Here is a 20166-nt window from a genome sequence, read left to right on the forward strand (position 1 = left end):
CCCAAAGAATAACAACCAGTGCATCTCCGTCTAAGATCTGGCAAAAAACTCAGTGGGCCGATAGTATAAACTGTCATTAAGCTCTTCGAAGAGTAGGGTGACATGTGCTTGGTTTACTGTTAGGGTTCGAACTATGATTAGTTAGCCAAACGACCTTGTTAAGGAGGTTATCATGTCGCTAAGTAGTGCTCACTTCATGTATTTACAAATGGGTTAAAGACCTAAAACGTTACGAAGATCTATATTTACTACTACCGCATTCCAACGGTTACTCTAGAAAAGCAAAATGGTAAAATTTGGAGGAAGTCTATTTGAAGGGACATATTACTCCGCTAGCAGATACTGATTGGGAAATTAAGAAACAAATAAAAACAAACATTAAATTTTACTTTCACTTTTTATTTACAATATATTAATATTCTTCTTTTTTTTAAATTTTGTTTTTGTTGTTCAGGCACTAAATAAACATCCACTCCATTTATAGGTATGCTCAATTATAGGTATGCACCTAATCGAAAAGTCAGTGACCTCACTTTTTAAAAACTATATTATTACTAGTGATGAGGTAAATACATAAAACATATTGAATCTAAAATACTCTTCTTTACGCCTTTGGCGATCAGAGATCATAACAGCAAATCGATAATCTCATTATAATATGGCTAACCTAACCTAATCAAGAGCGAAACCTTTTCATCTAAAATTGCACACACAGCACGATACACAGACACGACGATCCTTTTGATATTCCACCAAAGCTCTTATGAAGCAAAAACTACGCACTGCTCAAAAATTAACTAAGCAGTTAGTTACTAAACATATAATCCATTATTCGAAAAATATAGGTTTTTTTTTTTCAATAATTATCACACTAGATATATTATTATGATATAATCTAAAGCGACGGTTAAAAAGTGAGGTCAATGAACTTTCGTGATGAATTCAGTCAATCGATTCAAAATTATTGCTGATTTAGTATATATTAGCTCCGTATTTCTGAACTCATAATACTGTAATTCATTGAACGACGTTGCCCTATTTATTATGAGCCACTCAGTACTTTATCGTTTAGTTAATTAAAAAACACTCACACAAATTTGTACTTTTCGTTACAATTAAAAAAAAAAAAGGATAAATAATTCGTATCGGTTCGCCAATGTAAATACTTTTTTTGCGTTTTTTGCAAGATGTAGCTCGATTTTAATAAATAATCGAACAATACGATGCCCGTAAATTTGCATATCAAAATAACGTCATTTATTAACCGACTTTAGTACTGAGCGGTCGGCATTATGCAAAACATTCAAAGTGCAGTCGAACAAACAATAATACTTAATAAATTTTAGGTATATATTTCAGATATGTATTCGCAAATTAATTCACGCATCGATTTAATATGTAACTAATATGAATTAACGTGATCCTCAATGTTCGGCAAGTGACAAACTAAGTCCTATGTAAGTATAAAAATATTTATATCTCTTTATTGCCACTGTAATTTGAGATCTACTCAATTACGCTAAAAAACGCTCTAATCTTATACAAACGCGCCAACAATAGTTTAAAACAGGTACTACTTTACAAATGTATATGTCAATTGTAACTAACGCACTATATTAAGGGTGCAACAAAATCTCTATACATATAAAAATGACTTATAAAAAAAAACGTACATTAACAAACAAAACGACATTCAGAAATGAATACTAGTGGTATGTATGTATATACTAAATCATATGATATACCGCGATACAAAATAATGTTTTACAAACAAATTCAAACTAATACCATTAAGTATTCATACCGTAGACGAACTCTTTAACTCATCATTAAGTTAAAATAGATTCTGTAATGTAAGTTCACAGATAAACGACACCGCGTGCAAACATACGTCGTAAATACTATGAAATCGAATGTTTAAACAACAAACAGCAGAGAAAGTTGGCAACACTAACAATCCGGAATATATTTTAACAAAAGCAACACTGAACATAACTTTGCTGTATTTCTAAAGTCGAAAACAGTTTTGTTTACGTAAACAAATATTCTATTCAATTAAAGTTTTACGACTTAATTACTAGAACACAGTTCTTCCAAGAGGCATATTTATCATATTATGTCGAAAGGATTTAACAAATTTTACATATTTTCAGTAATATCAACAAATTTATTTTACATTACAATATTGTTTTAATATTTCTTTAGCACATTTCTAAAGTATCGTTACGTTATTTCTCGACACGTAAAAGCCATTTTCAATTACTCATTACATTTACTTAACTTGTTCTAATACATAATCTGCAAATGAAAAATGCAGTTACGGTGGGATAAATACAGAGTATTATAATTATATATATATTTCAACAATTCAACGTAACGAGACCAAACGAGATGTACTATTTTAGAATCAGGCACTTTATTTCTTCAGTTGGCAGTACAATTTTATTCGATTATTTTAATAGTCGTCTTGGAGGTTTGAGTTTTGGTGATTTGGATCATGTGTCAAGTAAATAAGTCGTAAAGTGTAATAATCGGGTCGGATCTTGAGCGTTTGTTGTCATCGGTGCGTAGGGAATTTTATAGCTGTTTGGTTACATGAAGACGAACACGATATCGGGACGATTCATTCTTGTTTGCATCGATTTACATTTTTGGACAGGACGTGTTATGATCGTATCGACAGATCAGAAAATATTTTTAATATCTTTTATAGAAAAATAACATATCAGCTCTTTGTTTAGGGTTTTTTTTTAAATTAAACAATAGCTTCTTTTCTAAATAATAATTAATAAATATATTTATGTAAGATCTCAATTAGTATGTACAGAAGCTAAAGTTGAAACATCCTTAATGTGTGTTTATCAGAATAATTGGAGTTCAACCTCTTTAAAAAACCAGTTACGGGTAGTTCTTGCAAGCGCGTCCGTGCGTTCATGGACAGCTGCACCAACAACGACCCGTATCCAATTTGATAAGGAAACTGCCTTCTGTCGCGAACTGTGCATCTGTCCTGCCCACACCCGCCAAGCAACTATGCTTATTCAAGGTAGCTTCACGGTTCATTCTACGGGCGGTAACAAGCATACAAACAATTCAGTGCAACATTGTATAGTCCAGATTTCATACTATACAATTTTTTTATTGCTTAGATGGGTGGACGAGCTCACAGCCCACCTGATGTTAAGTGGTTACCGGAGCCCATAGACATCTTTTTTTTATTTATTGCTTAGATGGTTGGACGAGCTCACAGCCCACCTGGTGTTAAGTGGTTACTGGAGCCCATAGACATCCACAACATAAATGCCGCCACCCACCTTTGAGATATAAGTTCTAAGGTCTCAAGTATAGTTACAACGGCTGCCCCATCCTTCAAATCGAAACGCATTACTGCTTCACGGCAGAAATAGGCGGGGTGGCGGTACCTACCCGTACGAACTCAAGACTACCACCAGTAAAATAATATACATGAGACCTTGTATAGAAATATTACACCGTTACTAATTTTTTATTTATTTAAAGAGCTGTTCAAGATTCGAGCCGGTGCTTTTATTATTTTTTTTTTTTTTGTAACCGATCCCCGATATTATTTCGTCGAACGCTCAAGATCCGAGCCGGTGCTGTTGTTATTATTATTATAGTGTATTAAACACTGCCACGCCTGGGAAGACGGCAGGACACACTCCGGCGAGGTGGGCAACAATCGGCCGGAGCGTTAGGGACTATTGGGAGAGAAACCGGCGAACTATACGGGCATTGTCGAGCAAGACTGCTTTTTGCATTTGGGCCACCACCGACTTTTTATTGAGACCAAGCCTCTCGAGATGTTTTGAGAGACTTTTAGGGACCAAACCATTCACCGACACAACTACCGGGATTATTTCTGTAGATACCACCCTCCACATATCGGTCACCTCGTGCGCCAGGTCCAAATATTTGGTCTTTTTATCTGCCTCGGCCCGCACGAGGTTCTCGTCGTAGGGGATGGTGATATCCACCAGAAATACCCGAGACTCCGTCTGGTCCATCAGCACGATATCAGGCTTATTCGCAAGAATAGTCCTGTCCGTAATGATGGGCCGGTCCCAGTAGAGCTTGGCACGGTCGTTTTCGAGTACAGCGTCCGGCTGGTACTTATAATACGGTAGCCTCTGTTCGATGAGGCCATACTTAAGGGCGAGCTCTTGGTGGAGGATTCTGGCTGCTTGGTTATGTCTGTGCAAGTACTCAGTGTTAGCAAGCATAGAACAACCAGAGGTGACATGTCTGAGGGATTCACCCGGTCGGCGGCATAATCGACAGATGTCAGCTGTCCCATCCCTCAGAATGTGCTTCCTATAGTTGTTCGTCCTGATAACCTGATCCTGTATTGCACAGACAAAACCCTCGGTTTCCCCAAAGAGGTCACCGAATCGCAGCCAGTGCACGGAGGCTTCTTTGTCCACGTGGGGCTCATGCAGTGCCTGAAAGAAGCGTCCGTGCAGCTCTTTCCCTTTCCATATGGCCTCACGGTCAGAGGTACTGAGTACCGCCGGTGATTGCCACCCGTCTCTGGCCAGGGCTAGCGGGGTCAGTCCTTTGTCGCACTCCATGACCTCTCTGTGCATCACACTGTCAGCCCTCGATAGGAAATATTTCCTGAGACTGCACACCCCACTGTTGTGCATGACCTTGGCGCTATTATTACATTATTATTATTATTATTATTATTTTATTACTTATTATTATTATTATTATTTTAACCGATTCCCGATACTATTTCGCCGAACGCTCAAGATCCTTTCCGTGCTTTTATTATTATTATTATTTTTGTAACCGATCCCCAATATTATTTCGCCGAACGCTCAAGATCCGAGCCGGTGCTGTTATTATTATTATTTTTTTGTAACCGATCCCGATATTATTTCGCCAGACGCTCAAGATCCGAGCCGGTGCTGTTATTATTATTATTATTCTTTTTTTGTAACCGATCCCCGATATTATTTCGTCGGACGCTCAAGATCTGATCCGATGCTTTTATGGAGGCAGTTTATCTGCTGCGTCACGCGTCCATCACGTGAGCCGGCACGAGGGCAGCCGGCCGCACGACGAGTGCCATCGCCTCTTGTGCTGCCCCGATCCTCCGTCAGACAATTCCGCAGTCGACATCGTCCGGGAGCCGCCGTCACCCAGCCCTGGAAACGATTAAACAAACGATAAAAAAAATTAAGAATCAATCTCACCTTTTTTTTCTACCTATTCTCTAGTAACCTCGAGGAGTTATTCTAGATTCACCGAGCTAGTAGCTGAGCTCACGGGGCTCAAGCAAAGATTATACAAAGATTTAGCGATTTAAATTTGAGTCACTATTTAATACTATAGAAGAAAAAAAAATTGACTCTTACTACTGGATACATACATACACTTTTTTTTTCGTACCTTATCTGATAGCCTTGAGAGGCTGTCAGCGTAACTCTAACGTGTAGGTGATCTCACGGGGCTCAAGCCGGGAATGTTGCTAACACTGGCCCTAGCAAGAGCAGTGCTTCGCAGAATCTATCACCGGATCGGAAACGCAACCCACTGAGAAGATCCGGCGAGCAACTCAGTGGACTGTGCCTATGGGTTAATTTACTCGTCGAGCCCTTCGTCAGAAGAGACGGGTTCGGCGACGGTGATCGATAATCTCACAATGCACTTATGTATGTATAGACATTATCTTTTTTTTTATTAATCTCACGGCGGACTTGAGTTTTCTATGGGAGAGTTTTTCGAATACATGCGTTTAAGACGTTTTTTTTATTATAACGCAATCAGTGGTAGGAGATCGCCTAGTATATCGCGGATTCGTCGCTTGTATTCGAGAAACTATGTACATATTCAGCATAGTATAAAAAAAGGTTTTATGAAAGCGATTTTTTTCAGTAGCGGGCTCTTTGTTAATAAACTCTATTTGGATTTAATAACACGATTAAACAAGATATTAGTGTTTATTTACTTGTCTTGGGATGTTTCTGACACTTCTACGATATGCAAGCATTACAGTTTTTTTTCATAAATGTTATTTTATTATTATTTGTTATTGTAATATTTCGGGCGATTGTAGTATATCACTCTTCATGCAACGAACCTAACTGAGAGAACAAACGCGTGCTCGGACTGTTCCGGAAACGCGCAACCCATCGCTCTCTGCAATATCAACAATTTCATTTTTCAAAAAATATTATGTTAGTTTTTGTAATATTTTAATCATAATAATGTATGCTTAAACAACTGTACATTATTACGAAACAAAGATATAAAAATACTGTTAGAGACTAATTGAATATGCAATATCGAAAAGGGCACATCTCTGAAAAAGTAAAATGTTCAGGAAATGAAAAAAAAAACTGATTATTTTCTAAAGCAGTGTAAAATTTAAAATATTAACTTTTGAGATATATTTTAGTGTTAATTAGCAATTGAAAATTACTAGAATTATTATAAAATGGGTGTAGGTAAGCCTCAAAACTACATGTATATGAAAAAAAGTATTTGACAAAATATGCGACATGTGCCTTTTTCGAAATTGCATATTCAATTAAAAGGAGTGGCCGGCTGTGGCGCTAGTATCGCAAATTTAATGAAGCGGAGACTCCACGCTACATACATTGATTAGGGTAGATAAGTTTATCTTCACTTAATTTGGGAATTGGGGGAGGTGGACGACCTTAGCCCTCCTCGTCTCCCTCTTTCTCTCTGGAGGCGCCGGAGTCGGACATAGCCCGGTCCGTAAATAGATTCTCCAGCGTTAAAAAAAAAGGATAAATAAGTTCATGGTCGCCTACTTTGTCTCATCAGATTTAATGTTATTACATTTCTTTGTGGATAGTGTTAAACATTGTTATATTAGTAATTTTGTAAATATATTGTTACAATTCTCTAATTTCAGAGGAGAATCATACATTTTATTAAAATTATAAACTATATAAATTATTAAAAAAAATATTTGATATTTTAATCCTGAGCAACGATATTAGTTAATTACGCATTAATATCTTGAACTAGCAATTTGATTATTTTTTTGGCAAATTCCGAGTTGTTTGTATCTCCAATTTTGTGAAAATCAGCGCGCTGTCAATTCTTCTCAGTTTATAAAATGAGAGTAATTTAATCGTGAACAAATAAAGCAAACATGCGTGAATAAAGTGAATGATTAAAACGAAGGATTTGTAAATTTATAATACACATAAACCTTCCTGGTCAAACAAAATCTATTATTTACATTTCGATAATGGACGTTACACGCGATAAAAAGTTTCATCAAGATTTTTGTGACGATAGCATAAAATAAAATTAAGTTCATTGTAAGGCCTAAATTATTAGACGCCTGCGTGCTTAGTGCGAGTTTTTTAAAAGCACACTGATGTACCTACTCGTGTTGAACGATTTACGATTTTTTTTCAATGAAATACGTACTTAATCCAATGTTCACAAATGACTTACACAATGAAGGAAGGATAAATCAAATCCGCAACAAATATTATTTGTGTTATTAGTGATAATAGGGCGTATTGTGAACCGACATGAGCAAGTACCATAATACCTACCTACTACTGCCACAAAGCAGAGATCCGATTCAATTCAAAGGGTGCGAGAGCCAAATTAGAGAATAATGTTTCAAAGTGTGTCTCCGGTAACTACTTAACATATCAATAATAAAAAGATATACATAATAAAAATAATGAAAAAGGATCACAAATCACTGTAGTTGCCCACAGTTTATTCGGTAAGTAGGTCACGATCCTAAGCTACATTTACTTATGGGATGTACAGTTTACGAGGTTTAACGACACATTGGACACGTTGCCAAAAAGCCAGATGACAATTTAAAGAAGCCGGTAACAGGCTAGGTATGCGGAAGAAGGCCCAAAGGCAGAAGCCCAATGCATTGGTCGGACCAGATAAACTCTACTCTCAATACTTCAGTTCATTATGCCATCCGCTCGGCCAAGGATAGGAAGGTCTGGCGCAGGATAATCCAGGAGAAAGTTATTAAAGGAGCCTACGACCATCAGCATTTAGGATTATCGACGCAAGGAGGAGGAACGACAAAAGGAAGATCTTCTACCGAGCGGTTCAAATTGCTTGGTAGACAGGCCTTTTTTCCTACCTTAACCGTTTTTTTTTTATTGCTTAGATTAGTGGAGCTCACAGCCCACCTGGTGTTAAATGGTTACTGGAGCCCATAGACATCTACAACGTAAATGCGCCACACACCTTGAGATATAGTTCTAAGGTCTCAGTATAGTCACAACGGCTACCCCACCCTTCAAACCGAAACGCATTACTGCTTTACGGCAGAAATAGGCGGGGCGGTGGTACCTACCTGTGCGGACTCACAAGAGGTCCTACCAGTATTCAGCGTAACTTTAACCAGTAGGTGAGCTCACGGAGCTCAAACCTGACGACGTTGCTAACAAGAACCCTAGCAAGAGCCTTGCTTCGGAGGGTGTAGACAGGCCGTTCGAATGTGGTTCTTCGGAACTATATATGAAGACTTATTTTGAAAATATTGTTAGGGAGATTCAGGAATCTATCAAATATCTTGTGTTGTACGGTAGGTTCCGCTAACGACTACAGCTAACTAGCTACAGCTAACAGTAAGAGAAGTCTAATAAATAACACTTCTGTGAATTTTATTTTGTTCGTGATTATTGATGGTTATTTATCGTATTTAAAAATTTGCCATTTACGCAAAATTACGTAATTGATTTAAATCGCTGAGTTCATAAATAATCAATACATGTATTTTAGTCACGTCCTAATATTATCACATCTCAGATATATTATGTAATAACGATAGGTCTATATCGGTATTCTATAACGACTATATCGGTATTATGTGAAACAGTGAATTTGCTATGGCTTCCGTGAACATTTCGTTGCGTAGACTTTACACAGTCGAAAGAAAGTGCAAGAAATTGACATTATTAACGAATTTTTTTTTAACTTTTGCAGCAATTATCATTATTTAGTAAGACAATAGGTTGAACATTTAGTTAAATAAACCGGGGTTTATGATTTCCATTGTTGATTTGAAATCGGATTAAAAATGGCGGCATTGAAGTTTTTTTTTAATATGTCAACTCGACAAATATCTTTTTACTAGTAGTCCCGCAGTAGTCGAAATTCAACTTTAATTAATTGAAATTATAAGTTTGAACATTATTATGGTTCTATTGTCAAAGACAAAGAAAATATATTTCTATAATCACAAATTTCGCCAAGACTACATACACTATAGAAAAATAATATTAAAGATAAACAATATTAATCTATTCTCAATTTGACCAGAATTTAAGCAATAACAAAAATTTTACAACAATATGTGTGTGTTTATATATGCGTGTGTGTGTGTGTGTGTGTGTGTCAAATACATGTGTGTATAATATATATTTTTTATTGATTTAAAGTATTTTTTGGGAATAATTTAAAAAAAAATTAGCATTCTGCACTCCTCTATATTATCTATAAGTGTAGGAAATTTCATACTCCTTAGCCCGCGCAATTTTCGTAAAAAGTTTTGCTAAGTATTAATTCACAGATTAGTGTAAACCAACCTTGCCGCAGGTCCCTTTCGGTGAAGTATTCCTGCGCAGAAGCGTAATGCCTCTCGACGAGATACGGTATTACAGTCGAAGTGTGAAGCTCGTCGGAACGTCGAGATCTCGGATTCACTAGTTTCTCGCCCGGTTCGAAGGGCGGTGTTGCCTGCACCCATCTGAGGAATTTATGTCGAAATGTTTTTTTTTAACACGTTGACCAGGCCATGTAGGTCACCGGTGTCCTACACGGCGCCCTGAAGTAATTATATCGATTTTCTGTTACTAAGTTTTTTTGTTTGTTAATGCATATTTTAGTATTTTAAATCTCTTAGAAATAAATTCATTCTCATTATCTTCAGATTCGTCTTTCGCATAGTGTACTAGATGTTCCGCGCCTTAGTAAGATAATCGAAGAGAGAAATCGATATAATTACTTCAGTGCGGTCAACGTGTTAAATCATAAAATTTCTTATCATCATTATTAACGGGAGTCGTTTCGCTTCAAGTTTTACGTGATGTGCTGTCATAATTCGAATTTGATCAAGATTTACGTGATGTATTTCAATGATTCTATTCTATGAGGTACATATTATTATGACTGATTTTTGAAATAATCGATTTTATAATTTTAATTTAATTTCATAAGCAGTTTTTTTTTTCTGTAACAGACAACAAAAAACGTTCTTCACAGATATTCTTTGTATATTTACATTGTATAGCGTCAAGAACACAAACACACAGTTTATTGTTACAATTTTATTGTTACATACTATCCAATTCCGACGGTTTTTAATTGTATCCGTAACATCGAACGTGAACGACACCCAATCGAAGACAATCTGTGTGCTTAATGCGAGTTTTATAACGTTCTCGATAGCGTAAAAGTTAGCTCATATTTGTATGGAATGGGATAGTTTGCCGACGTTTGCCGTTAGGGGCGCTGTTTCAACTGCATAGGTAGAAAATTGGGATACCTTTTACGCTATAGAGAACATTAATAAACTCGCACTAAGCACACAGATCTAATGCATTACTTCTATAGTTTTATATTTTCTTTGGTTGTCGCGAGTCGAATACATAAGACTACATTTACGATCTTAATATAGTGTTTACCATATTTTACATTTGACATAAGTACATAATATATAAACAGTATTCAAATGTCGACGAACAACACCTCAATAGTCCGTGATCACGTAAACTGTAAAATAACCGACACGTCGGAAATAACAAAAAGAAAATATAGGAAACGCGAAATTGATACGTAATGGTATTTATTTTGCTTCTATAATTTCCTAAAAATTTTGATAAGAGATAAATATATTGAGTTGTAAGCTGTAACTGATTACGTTTCAGTTAGACCGTATTCGGTATTAATTAACATCGGTCACGCTTCGATTTCTTCACACATTTATTGAAACGATTCACGCGCAAATAAGAGCTATTTCTAGTGGTGGTAGGACTTCTTGTGAGTCCGCACGAGTTAGATAACAAATACCACCCAGCCTATTTCGGCCATGAAGCACTAATGCGTTTTGTTTTGAAGCCGTTGTACTGTAGAAACTTAGAACTCATGTGTTAAAATTGAGTGGCGACATTTACGTTATAGAAAAAAAAAACAAAGACATGCCAACTTCTGTGAAATGCGAACCAACTGTACAAAGTTCCGACTCATTTATATATAAATGACGCTCAAACGGATGTAGCACAAACAAAAAAACAAAAAAAACAACACGCTGATTAATTTTTTAACATTACAAGATTGTACGAGTATGTACAAAGCAATAATCAAATGCTTAACCAAACATAATTGTTAAACTTTGTTATTCTAATGTCCAAACACATTTTCTTCTCGAAACGATTCAAGTCGATCGCAATGTGATCCACGAACAAACATTAATTTACGAATTTCAAGTAGGTACCTATCGTCGTGCATTAAAATGTGTGTTCGGTTTGTTAACATAGAATAATATTTACATTACGGAATATCCTTGAAATTATGTCATCATTTGCAGCGTGTTCAATGTACATTATTATTATTATTCCTACCGTTTTATTGCAGTAAATGAAATCATAGCAGCGTTTTGTTGCGTTAGGAATTCACACACATTTCTGTTCTTTACTACTCAATTTACGTTACGAGTTTGTTGATGAGGGGAGTTTTTACATAACAAATATAATTTAGAATCGAATAAAAGTAGCTTCGCGTACGATTTTAAATGAGTATTATATATTATCATGTATAACCAATAAAATAAACCTTTTATTGGACCGATGAGAGTCATTTGCAAAAATTTCAAAATGTTCTATTTTATGTTTAATAATTATACATTACGACGGGATCATATTATGTAAGACTTCAAAAACGCAAATCGTAACAACTAACATAGTGAAGCATTAATTGTAACGATTTTAATAAAAAATCGCGATTAATTATGTCCACCGAAGAATCCTTTTTTTCTTGGTTACATCACTACCCCATTGATGGCGATCTGCAAACAGCTGCAGCTACAGGTTGCAGAGAATGAAATTTTGGAATGTAGAACCGAAATTTTCTGATTCTGATTAATTGTGGGACTCGTCGGACCCGCAGACAATTATAATACGAAATACTGGACGAAATAGGGAATTTAACCGATTTTATTTCAAAAACATATCATTCATGCGGTTACACAGACTGCACTAGAAAACACAGATACAAGAATATCTTGTTATTTCGTATTTATAAACAGAATCTAAAACATACATATTTCAAGCATGTGGTCTGTGTAAATTGATTGAAAATTCAAATAGGATACGTTTGCTTCCATATTAATTAACATAAAACAGACAAAAAACTGTCACTATGGTGAAAAAAGATATATCATTCATATTATGATGCAATAAATGACGTAACGTGAACACGTCATGGAATTTAACCAGACTTGGTAATTAAGAAAAATAGTAGATGTTACATAACAAAAAATACAGTGGATGATACGTACGCGTGTCTCCTGATCTCGTGGACGGTGGGTCTTAGTGTAGGGTCTCGGTTGAGCATGTGCACGAGCAGAGCGCTGAGAGCGGGGCCCACGCTCGCGGGCGGGGGCGCGGGGGGACCCCGGCTTATCGCCTCCAGCAATCGGTACACGTTGTCACCCTCGAACGGATACCTCCCTGTTGTCATGTTGTACCTATACAATTTAATATCGCACATCTAGTACACTCTATCAACTAAAGATCGACACTTTGATTTTTTCGCTCGAATCAAAAATAACGCCTATTTTTGCCGTGAAGCAGTAATGCGTTTCGGTTTGAAGGGTGGGGCAGCCGTTGTAACTATACTTGAGACCTTAGAACTTATATCTCAAGGTGGGTGGCGCATTTACGTTGTAGATGTCTATGAGCTCCGGTAACCGCTTAAAACCAGGTGGGCCGTGAGCTCGTCCACTCACCTAAGCAATAAAAAAAAATAAGTTTATCAAAAATGTTTATTAACAGTAAAACGGCTAGGCAGGAGGTCCTCACGGTATACTGTTGGTGGGGCCTTATTAAGCACGTGCAGGTACCACCACGGGCTTATGCCGTGAAGCAGTAATGGGTGGCACCACCTGCCCTGGTAAATCTGGAAAGGCCTCCGGGCCAACAGTAATCTCTCAAACATAAAAAAAATGAAGGATGGGGTAGTCGTTTTATTATAGAAATGATACTTAGAAGTCATATCACAAGGTGAGTTGTGAAATGTTCACTGTCTGTGTCCACTGAATGCCCGGCGGCCATTATCTTACTCAACAACAAACAAATATAAAACAAAAAACAAGTTAGCACACAAAGCAGTCAGGCAATCCGATTTGAATATGGTAAAGCTGTTTTTGCAAGTCTATTGAGTAATTCTCTTACATATCAACCCTATAGCACACCTTATTAATGAAAATTAGGGATTCCATCACAATATTAATAATAATAAAAACTGATAGAGCATCATAATGACATTATTAGTTCAAATAGGTATAATTGTTTATTTTAGATTTTGGCAAATATTTACATTCGTTTCAATTAATTAATACCAGTATTTAATTGTATTTAAATAGATTCAGGTCAGTTCCCACATGAAATGTAAATTTTCCTTTATTATTAGTCATACTATGTTTTATGTGAGTCATGTATGTACTGCAAGTTGAGGAAATCAATTTGTAAGTATAATAGTTGATATATATTGCATGAAGAGATTCCACTATTTAGTGTAGAATAGTTATTCTGAATGCTTAGTTATTCTGAATCCTATCCTGAATCTGACAGGATAACCATAATTCAATACATTATAAGCTTTGACCTGTGAGACATGACGTAAAATAACAATATTTATGTTACAAATACAATACAGGATATAATACCACCAGATAACACATCATGAAACTTGTTCATCAACATTTGTAAGGGACTTATTTTACATAGTAACATTGATATCTGACCCAGGATCGAAACCATAACATAACCACAGGACTTAAAACTATTTCATATCAATTTTTTAAGGGTATTTGCCACTAAGGATATAAGTCAACTTACAATGTAACTCCACTGCTCCATATATCAACTTTAGTTCCAGAAAATTGTTCAGCACCATTGGCTATCTCTGGAGGCTGGAATGCAGGTGAGCCCTGTCCTGTGTAACATATATCCTCCTGTGAAAACATGTCTAATGCCTGAAAGAATATATTTTTTTATATATAATTATCAGGTAAAACTTTAAGATTAATTTAGTTTTAAATAACATTAAGAGAAACTTTTATACTAATTCTGTACTGTCAGAATTGATGATTTAGAATTTTCAGCTAGTCTAATTGATTCTTGTAGATTGTCTATGAGATTTATAATTTCCTACATTGTTTACAAAACATATTATTGTATACACTAACAATTTAAATTGAATAATACAAATTTTCTTTAAAATGAAACACATTTGAATATAATTTAAATCAATATTTATGCATAATGGAATAGTCGTCGTGGTCTAAAGGATAAGATGCTTAAAATACCGCCAGCAAGTACCATTTTTTCTAATGAAGTACGTAGTTAACAAATATTCACGATTGACTTCCACATTGAAGGAATAGCATCATGTATAAAAATAAAATCCGCAAAATTAAAATTTGCGTGATTACTGGTGGTAGGACCTCTTGTGAGTCCGCATGGGTATGTACCACCGCCCTGCCTATTTCTGCCGTGAAGTAGTAATGCGTTTCAGTTTGAAGGGTGGGGCAGCCATTATAACTATACTGAAACCTTAGAACTTATATCTTAAGGTAGGTGGCGGCATTTACGTTGTAGATGTATATGAGCTCCGATAACCACTTAAAACCAGGTGGGCCGTGAGCTCGTCCACTCACCTCAGCAATAAAAAAAAAGTTAATCAACACTGTGACAAAGTTTTTATTTATTTATTATATTGATTGGTGAACAAGCTCTCAGTCCGCCGTGTGTAAAGTGGTCCATTGAGAATATAGACATCACAACATGGATACTATAATCCACTTCAAAGTGGTAGCTCCAATTTTCAAAATCCCCACATTTTCTTTTCATCTTTTAAGCATCAAAAAACAATGACGAAAATGGCTCAATCAATAATAATTGTATTAAGAAAACATAAACCTTAAAAAAACTCAGTATATATTGTTAACAGTAGTATTCAGTAAACGTGATTATTAAAGGCTGGTCTTAGTTATATTTGTTATTGTAGAGGTCCTTGACCAACAACAATTAAAGATGTTTTACATTTTATTATTTACACTTTATTGTTCACAACCTAGACTAGTGTAGGTCAAACACTTTATAGTTATTTCAATGTCTGTTTATTTTAACATTCTTGTGAATAATAATCATATGTATGTCCTCGTTCATAATTTGCAATCCTTGTATTGATGGTCATAACTATCACCTACTGAGAACCTTTATGATATTTCCCTACTATCCTGTAAACTCAGCAATATGTAGTACATTACATACTCATCGGACCAGAGTAATCAAGTAAAACCTTGGAAAAATTTACCAACTTTTAAAGTGTGTTAAGTTTCCTGGAAACATGGCAAATTTATTTGAGAATATGTTGTGTTCGTACGTACATTACAAAGCCTCATAGAAGCTTATTGTATTTCTAACCCATCAGTATAATTAATTGATTGGGCACATCACAAAATTGGGTATGACCAACTTCATTTTCAGTTTTCTGATGTAGTATGATGTTAGGGATATCCCAGCATTAGTTGACAGTTGGCAACCTATTAATGTTGTATTTAATTTGTTAATGTTTAAGCAATTAAGTGTTTGAATTGCCTATCAAAATAAACAAATGTATCAAAATAGTTTCCGCACTATGAAGAAATCATTAGTTAGTTAAGTTATCAAGATTGTTGGGCATGTAACAAACATACCTCAGCAACACCAAAATCTGTGATTTTGAGAGTTTGATCCAGTGTCAGAAGTAAATTTCCTGGTTTAATATCTTTATGTACAACACCCTGCCCATGTAAGTAATCTAATCCGTCCAGCAGCTGTAGAAAGTAATCATGAGCTTGTCTTTGAGGAAACTTTTTACCGGGACTTGACTCCAGCATGTCCTAAAATATAATCTGTTTATTTAGTTAAACAAGATTAAAATACATAGTGTAGGTACAAAAGGCACACACACACACACACACACACACACACAAACACAATGAAAAATCAATAATTCAAATAAAAAGTTACAATTTAAGTAGCGACCTCATGTCTCAAGTTGTGACATCATTCACAATGTGATGTCGATGAACTCTGGTGACCACTTTGTGACCAGGTGGAGAGTGAGCTGATTCACAAATTAACACAATAAAAAATTTCATTTCCATGTTGATTGGGACACTAGGATGATGATGACATGTATTTCAAAACTGCAAAATTTCACAACTTCTTTGGCTTTACATATGATATGAATTTCAGCATATTGTAAAACTAGTAGATACTTATTTGTAATATCAAAAACATTAAAATAACCCTTTTTTTCTTAAACTAAAAACACTGTAGGTAGTAAACGTAGTAGTAGTTCCGAAAATATATAATAAATAAAAATTGCCAAAAAGAATTTTTTGTACTATTATGACAACTATGTAATGGGACTGATATTTGTAGCCATTCCTTTTTGTGTATGACGAATGGATAAATAAATAAAGGACTTTGCTTTGTAAATCATTATAAAATCTCCTAATTCGTTAGGTTTATTACTGAACAATTTTTAGTTATTACCTTTTCTTTCTGCTTAGGAAATACATACTATACACCCTATGCTCCAGTGTTTCAATGAGAACCATTACAAAAATTGTAAAATGAATTTATATGATGCATTTTGATGGTAGGGTATTTTTTATTATTATTCATGCAGATAAGCAGCTGGCTGTTCTAGATTGAAGGGAAGGACATCCATTATACAACCAACCATCTGTCTTAATGTAGGTAGCAGCATTCAAATTATGACACCTATAGACTGTAGATGCTACTCAGTGGTTTGTGACCTAATCTGCCTAACTACAGAAAAAATGTTCAATTGTATGTTTATCAAAATTACCTGTAATACTCCAACACAGAATTCCATAACAAGATACATCTTTTGTTTCTCATCATTATAGATAACATCGACTAGTTCTATCACATTTTTATGTCTAAGGATTCTTAGTAATTGTATCTCTCTCTGTACATTTTGTTCACCATTTGGTATTCTTCTTAATTTCCTCTTTTTAAGAATTTTTACGGCTCGCCTACATAAAGATTGCGAGTCTAACATTTCTTTGACTTTTCCGTATGAACCTTCTCCTAAAACATCACCCATGACATACTTTCCAACCATTTTACATTTTTTCTTTCTGCTTCTGTATATAATATCAGCACTATCGACTCTATGAAAGCACAAGTTGGTTTGCTCTAAATTAAGATCTAAATCTTCTATCTGCTCATCGTCCAGCCATGTCACGGAATGGAGTTCCGGACTTCCATCCAGCATAAAGTTATCGTCGCTCTCTTGCGCTGCAATGACGTTTGATATCTCATACTCCACATTATCACCATCTGGAAGACTTTCACTACTACTGATTTTCCTACACATTCTTGGATCCATTATCTATCAAAACAACACATTTGTATTATTTTTTTCTGTAAATCTATGCGTATTGCAAGGCCTTCTGTCATGAGATCATAAACACATAACAAACAAAAATTGCATTTAAGAACTATGTACATAACACACGCAATAAAATTTTACTAATTTCAATTTACTTTGAAAATAAATTGCTTCACATTTACACTGGTAAATAAATTTTCTCAGTCAGATTACTCATAGTCAAAACTGTTCAACCAAACTCAATTTCAAATTTTTTATTTTTTATACAACCATTAGCTTCTCGATGTTTTAGCCTCCGACACAGACTACATAAAGTGCTTAATAAAATGATCCTCGTTGTAATTTAATAACTGTAAATAGATTTTGCATTATATTATGTATTATAAATAATAAATAGAAGCTTACTGGGATTTGTAAAAATCACAAACATTAGAAAAAGAATTTAATTCACTAGACGACGACGCTTCTCGAGTTGTCCGAAAAACATCCATCGAAGTACAAATACACCAATACAATGGGATCTTATTTAATTTCATCCCACCTCGCAGTGGCATCGCAGAAGAAGAAAAAGATTGCAAGTACGTGTAATATAATTATCATAATCATAATGAGATGGAGGAATAGCTGGGGACCTGGAGGTACTTCGAGCTTTAGCAAGACAGGTAGGTGAACACGGGCTCAGCCAGGACGGGTGAAATTTGCTAAAAACTCTCCGAGCGCCACAAATGCACCTACTACCGCATCAGATAGCGGCTGAAGCTGACTGAATTTTCTAAACAGTACAGTGATCTTCCTTTTAATTTATTGCGGTGGTGTGTGTTATTTTGACCTCAATACAGACCTTCGTAATAAGCTTAATCGTCTTGTTCTACTAGTACCCTATTTTCAATATCTTCACTCCAGCCATGAGAACTAAATAAGTTTCTGTTAAAATATTCCTTTGAATATTGTATAAACTATATATTTATATATGTATGTATATCTATTTGTGTGTATGCATAAGTATATATTTACATAATATTCACATTTGGTATGTTTCTATTTTAGTGTCTGTATCTATTTGTAATTTAATTTATATTTCATTGCGCCTACCATTAAATTTTACTCTGCATTACCTTTGGTTGACTGGTAGAGATTGCCTTAGGCATTATGTATTATGAATATTACATGCAATTGCAATGTATTAAATAAATACAAATACCTAAATAAATTAAAACTACTTTTACACGAATACAGACTTCTATCATTCGTGACCGTGGAAACTGTGGAGTACTTACCTAATTATTTATTATCTATAATTATAAAAGTCGAAGCTCTATATTGATGAAATTTTCAGAAAATTTCCAAAGGGGCCTAGCGGGTGGCCTTATATATTAAGTGGTATCTAATAAATGAGATTTGACATGACACTGGGGAGTGGATAAGTTGCACTGTGAAGTTTAGTAGCGGTTTAATCAAATTCAAATCAAAAGATCAAACAGTAAAGCCAGGCTTGAGTATTAAAAATATATAGGTATATAATAGGTTGAAGAAAAAGTTTCTTCGCATTTTTTAAAAGAAAATTCACAACATTTTTTAATATAGTTTATTTACATTTAACTAAAATATTATGTAGGTACCATTTTGTTCGATAGCTTTTTGCCATCTTGTAGGTAGGGACATGATCCCATTGCTATAGAAATTTTGGGGCTTCTGATCAAAATACCGCGACAATTGGTTTTGGAAGTCCTCTCGTGATGTTAACCTGACACTGCCTAAAGAATTCTGAAGAGACCGAAACAGATGGAAAATGTGAAGGTGCAAGGTCAGGACTATACGGCGGTTGCATTAACACCTCCCAGCCAAGCTCTCTTAATTTTTGCTGAGTGGCTAAAGATGTGTGAGGTCTAGCGTTATCATGATAAAAAACCACACCTCTCCTGTTGATTAATGCCGCTTTCTCTCAACTTCTTGCTTTAAGCTCATCAGTTGTTCGCAGTGGAGTTTAAAATCGATGATTCTGCCTGGCGGTAACAGCTCATAATGAATAATACTCCGTGAATAATACCCTTCCATTCCATACTATAATGCGAAAAGACTTTTTCCCCCAACCTATTAGTTACATATTCAGAAATGAGAAATGTTGTGGATCAAAATAAGGTGAAGTACATTTAATTCAATGAATGTTGATGCTTTACGAAATAAAATAAAATTAAATACCTAGTGTCAGTAATTAGTTAGAATTTACTGAAACTTCACGTGCAGTTTAAAAAAATCTGAGGACCTACGTCTAGGGACTTTATTTTATTTTCTTACACTTTTGCAATTTCATAGTTTCATAACGGATAATAAGCCACTGCCGTTATACGTTTAAATCCTTCACATAGCTTTGTTGCTAATGGTAGGAAGTATCATGACACCGCACATATAAGGCGTCACCATTCTATTTTTACCGTGAAACAATCAGATATTTAGATTCGAAGAGTAAGACAAGAGTCACAG

General features: G+C 35.2%; 2 protein-coding genes and 1 long non-coding RNA gene across 4 annotated transcripts; 1 reads left to right on the top strand and 2 right to left on the bottom strand.

The window, feature by feature from the left end:
• Window positions 1–378: 378 nt before the first annotated feature.
• On the bottom strand, window positions 379–4664 carry LOC134200964 (uncharacterized). The gene has a single exon (XM_062674897.1). The coding sequence runs from the start codon at window positions 4662–4664 to the stop codon at window positions 3720–3722; it is 945 nt and encodes a 314-aa protein (XP_062530881.1). The 3' UTR covers window positions 379–3719.
• Window positions 379–18366, bottom strand: Lkb1 (serine/threonine kinase LKB1). Of its 2 annotated transcripts, XM_012695235.4 has the most exons (6): window positions 17137–18366; window positions 15971–16156; window positions 14109–14245; window positions 12548–12736; window positions 9579–9739; window positions 379–5171 (listed from the first exon to the last, which is right to left on the bottom strand). In XM_012695235.4, exons 1-6 carry the CDS (start codon window positions 17680–17682, stop codon window positions 5050–5052), a joined length of 1341 nt encoding a protein of 446 aa, XP_012550689.1. In that variant the 5' UTR covers window positions 17683–18366; the 3' UTR covers window positions 379–5049.
• LOC134200965 (uncharacterized) lies at window positions 13712–14497 on the top strand. Its single transcript, XR_009976097.1, has 2 exons — window positions 13712–13975; window positions 14076–14497. It is a non-coding gene; the product is annotated as an uncharacterized LOC134200965 (long non-coding RNA).
• Window positions 18367–20166: the final 1800 nt, after the last annotated feature.

This window comes from Bombyx mori, chromosome 22 (assembly GCF_030269925.1).
Source record: "Bombyx mori chromosome 22, ASM3026992v2".
Taxonomy (NCBI): Eukaryota; Metazoa; Arthropoda; class Insecta; order Lepidoptera; family Bombycidae; genus Bombyx; species Bombyx mori.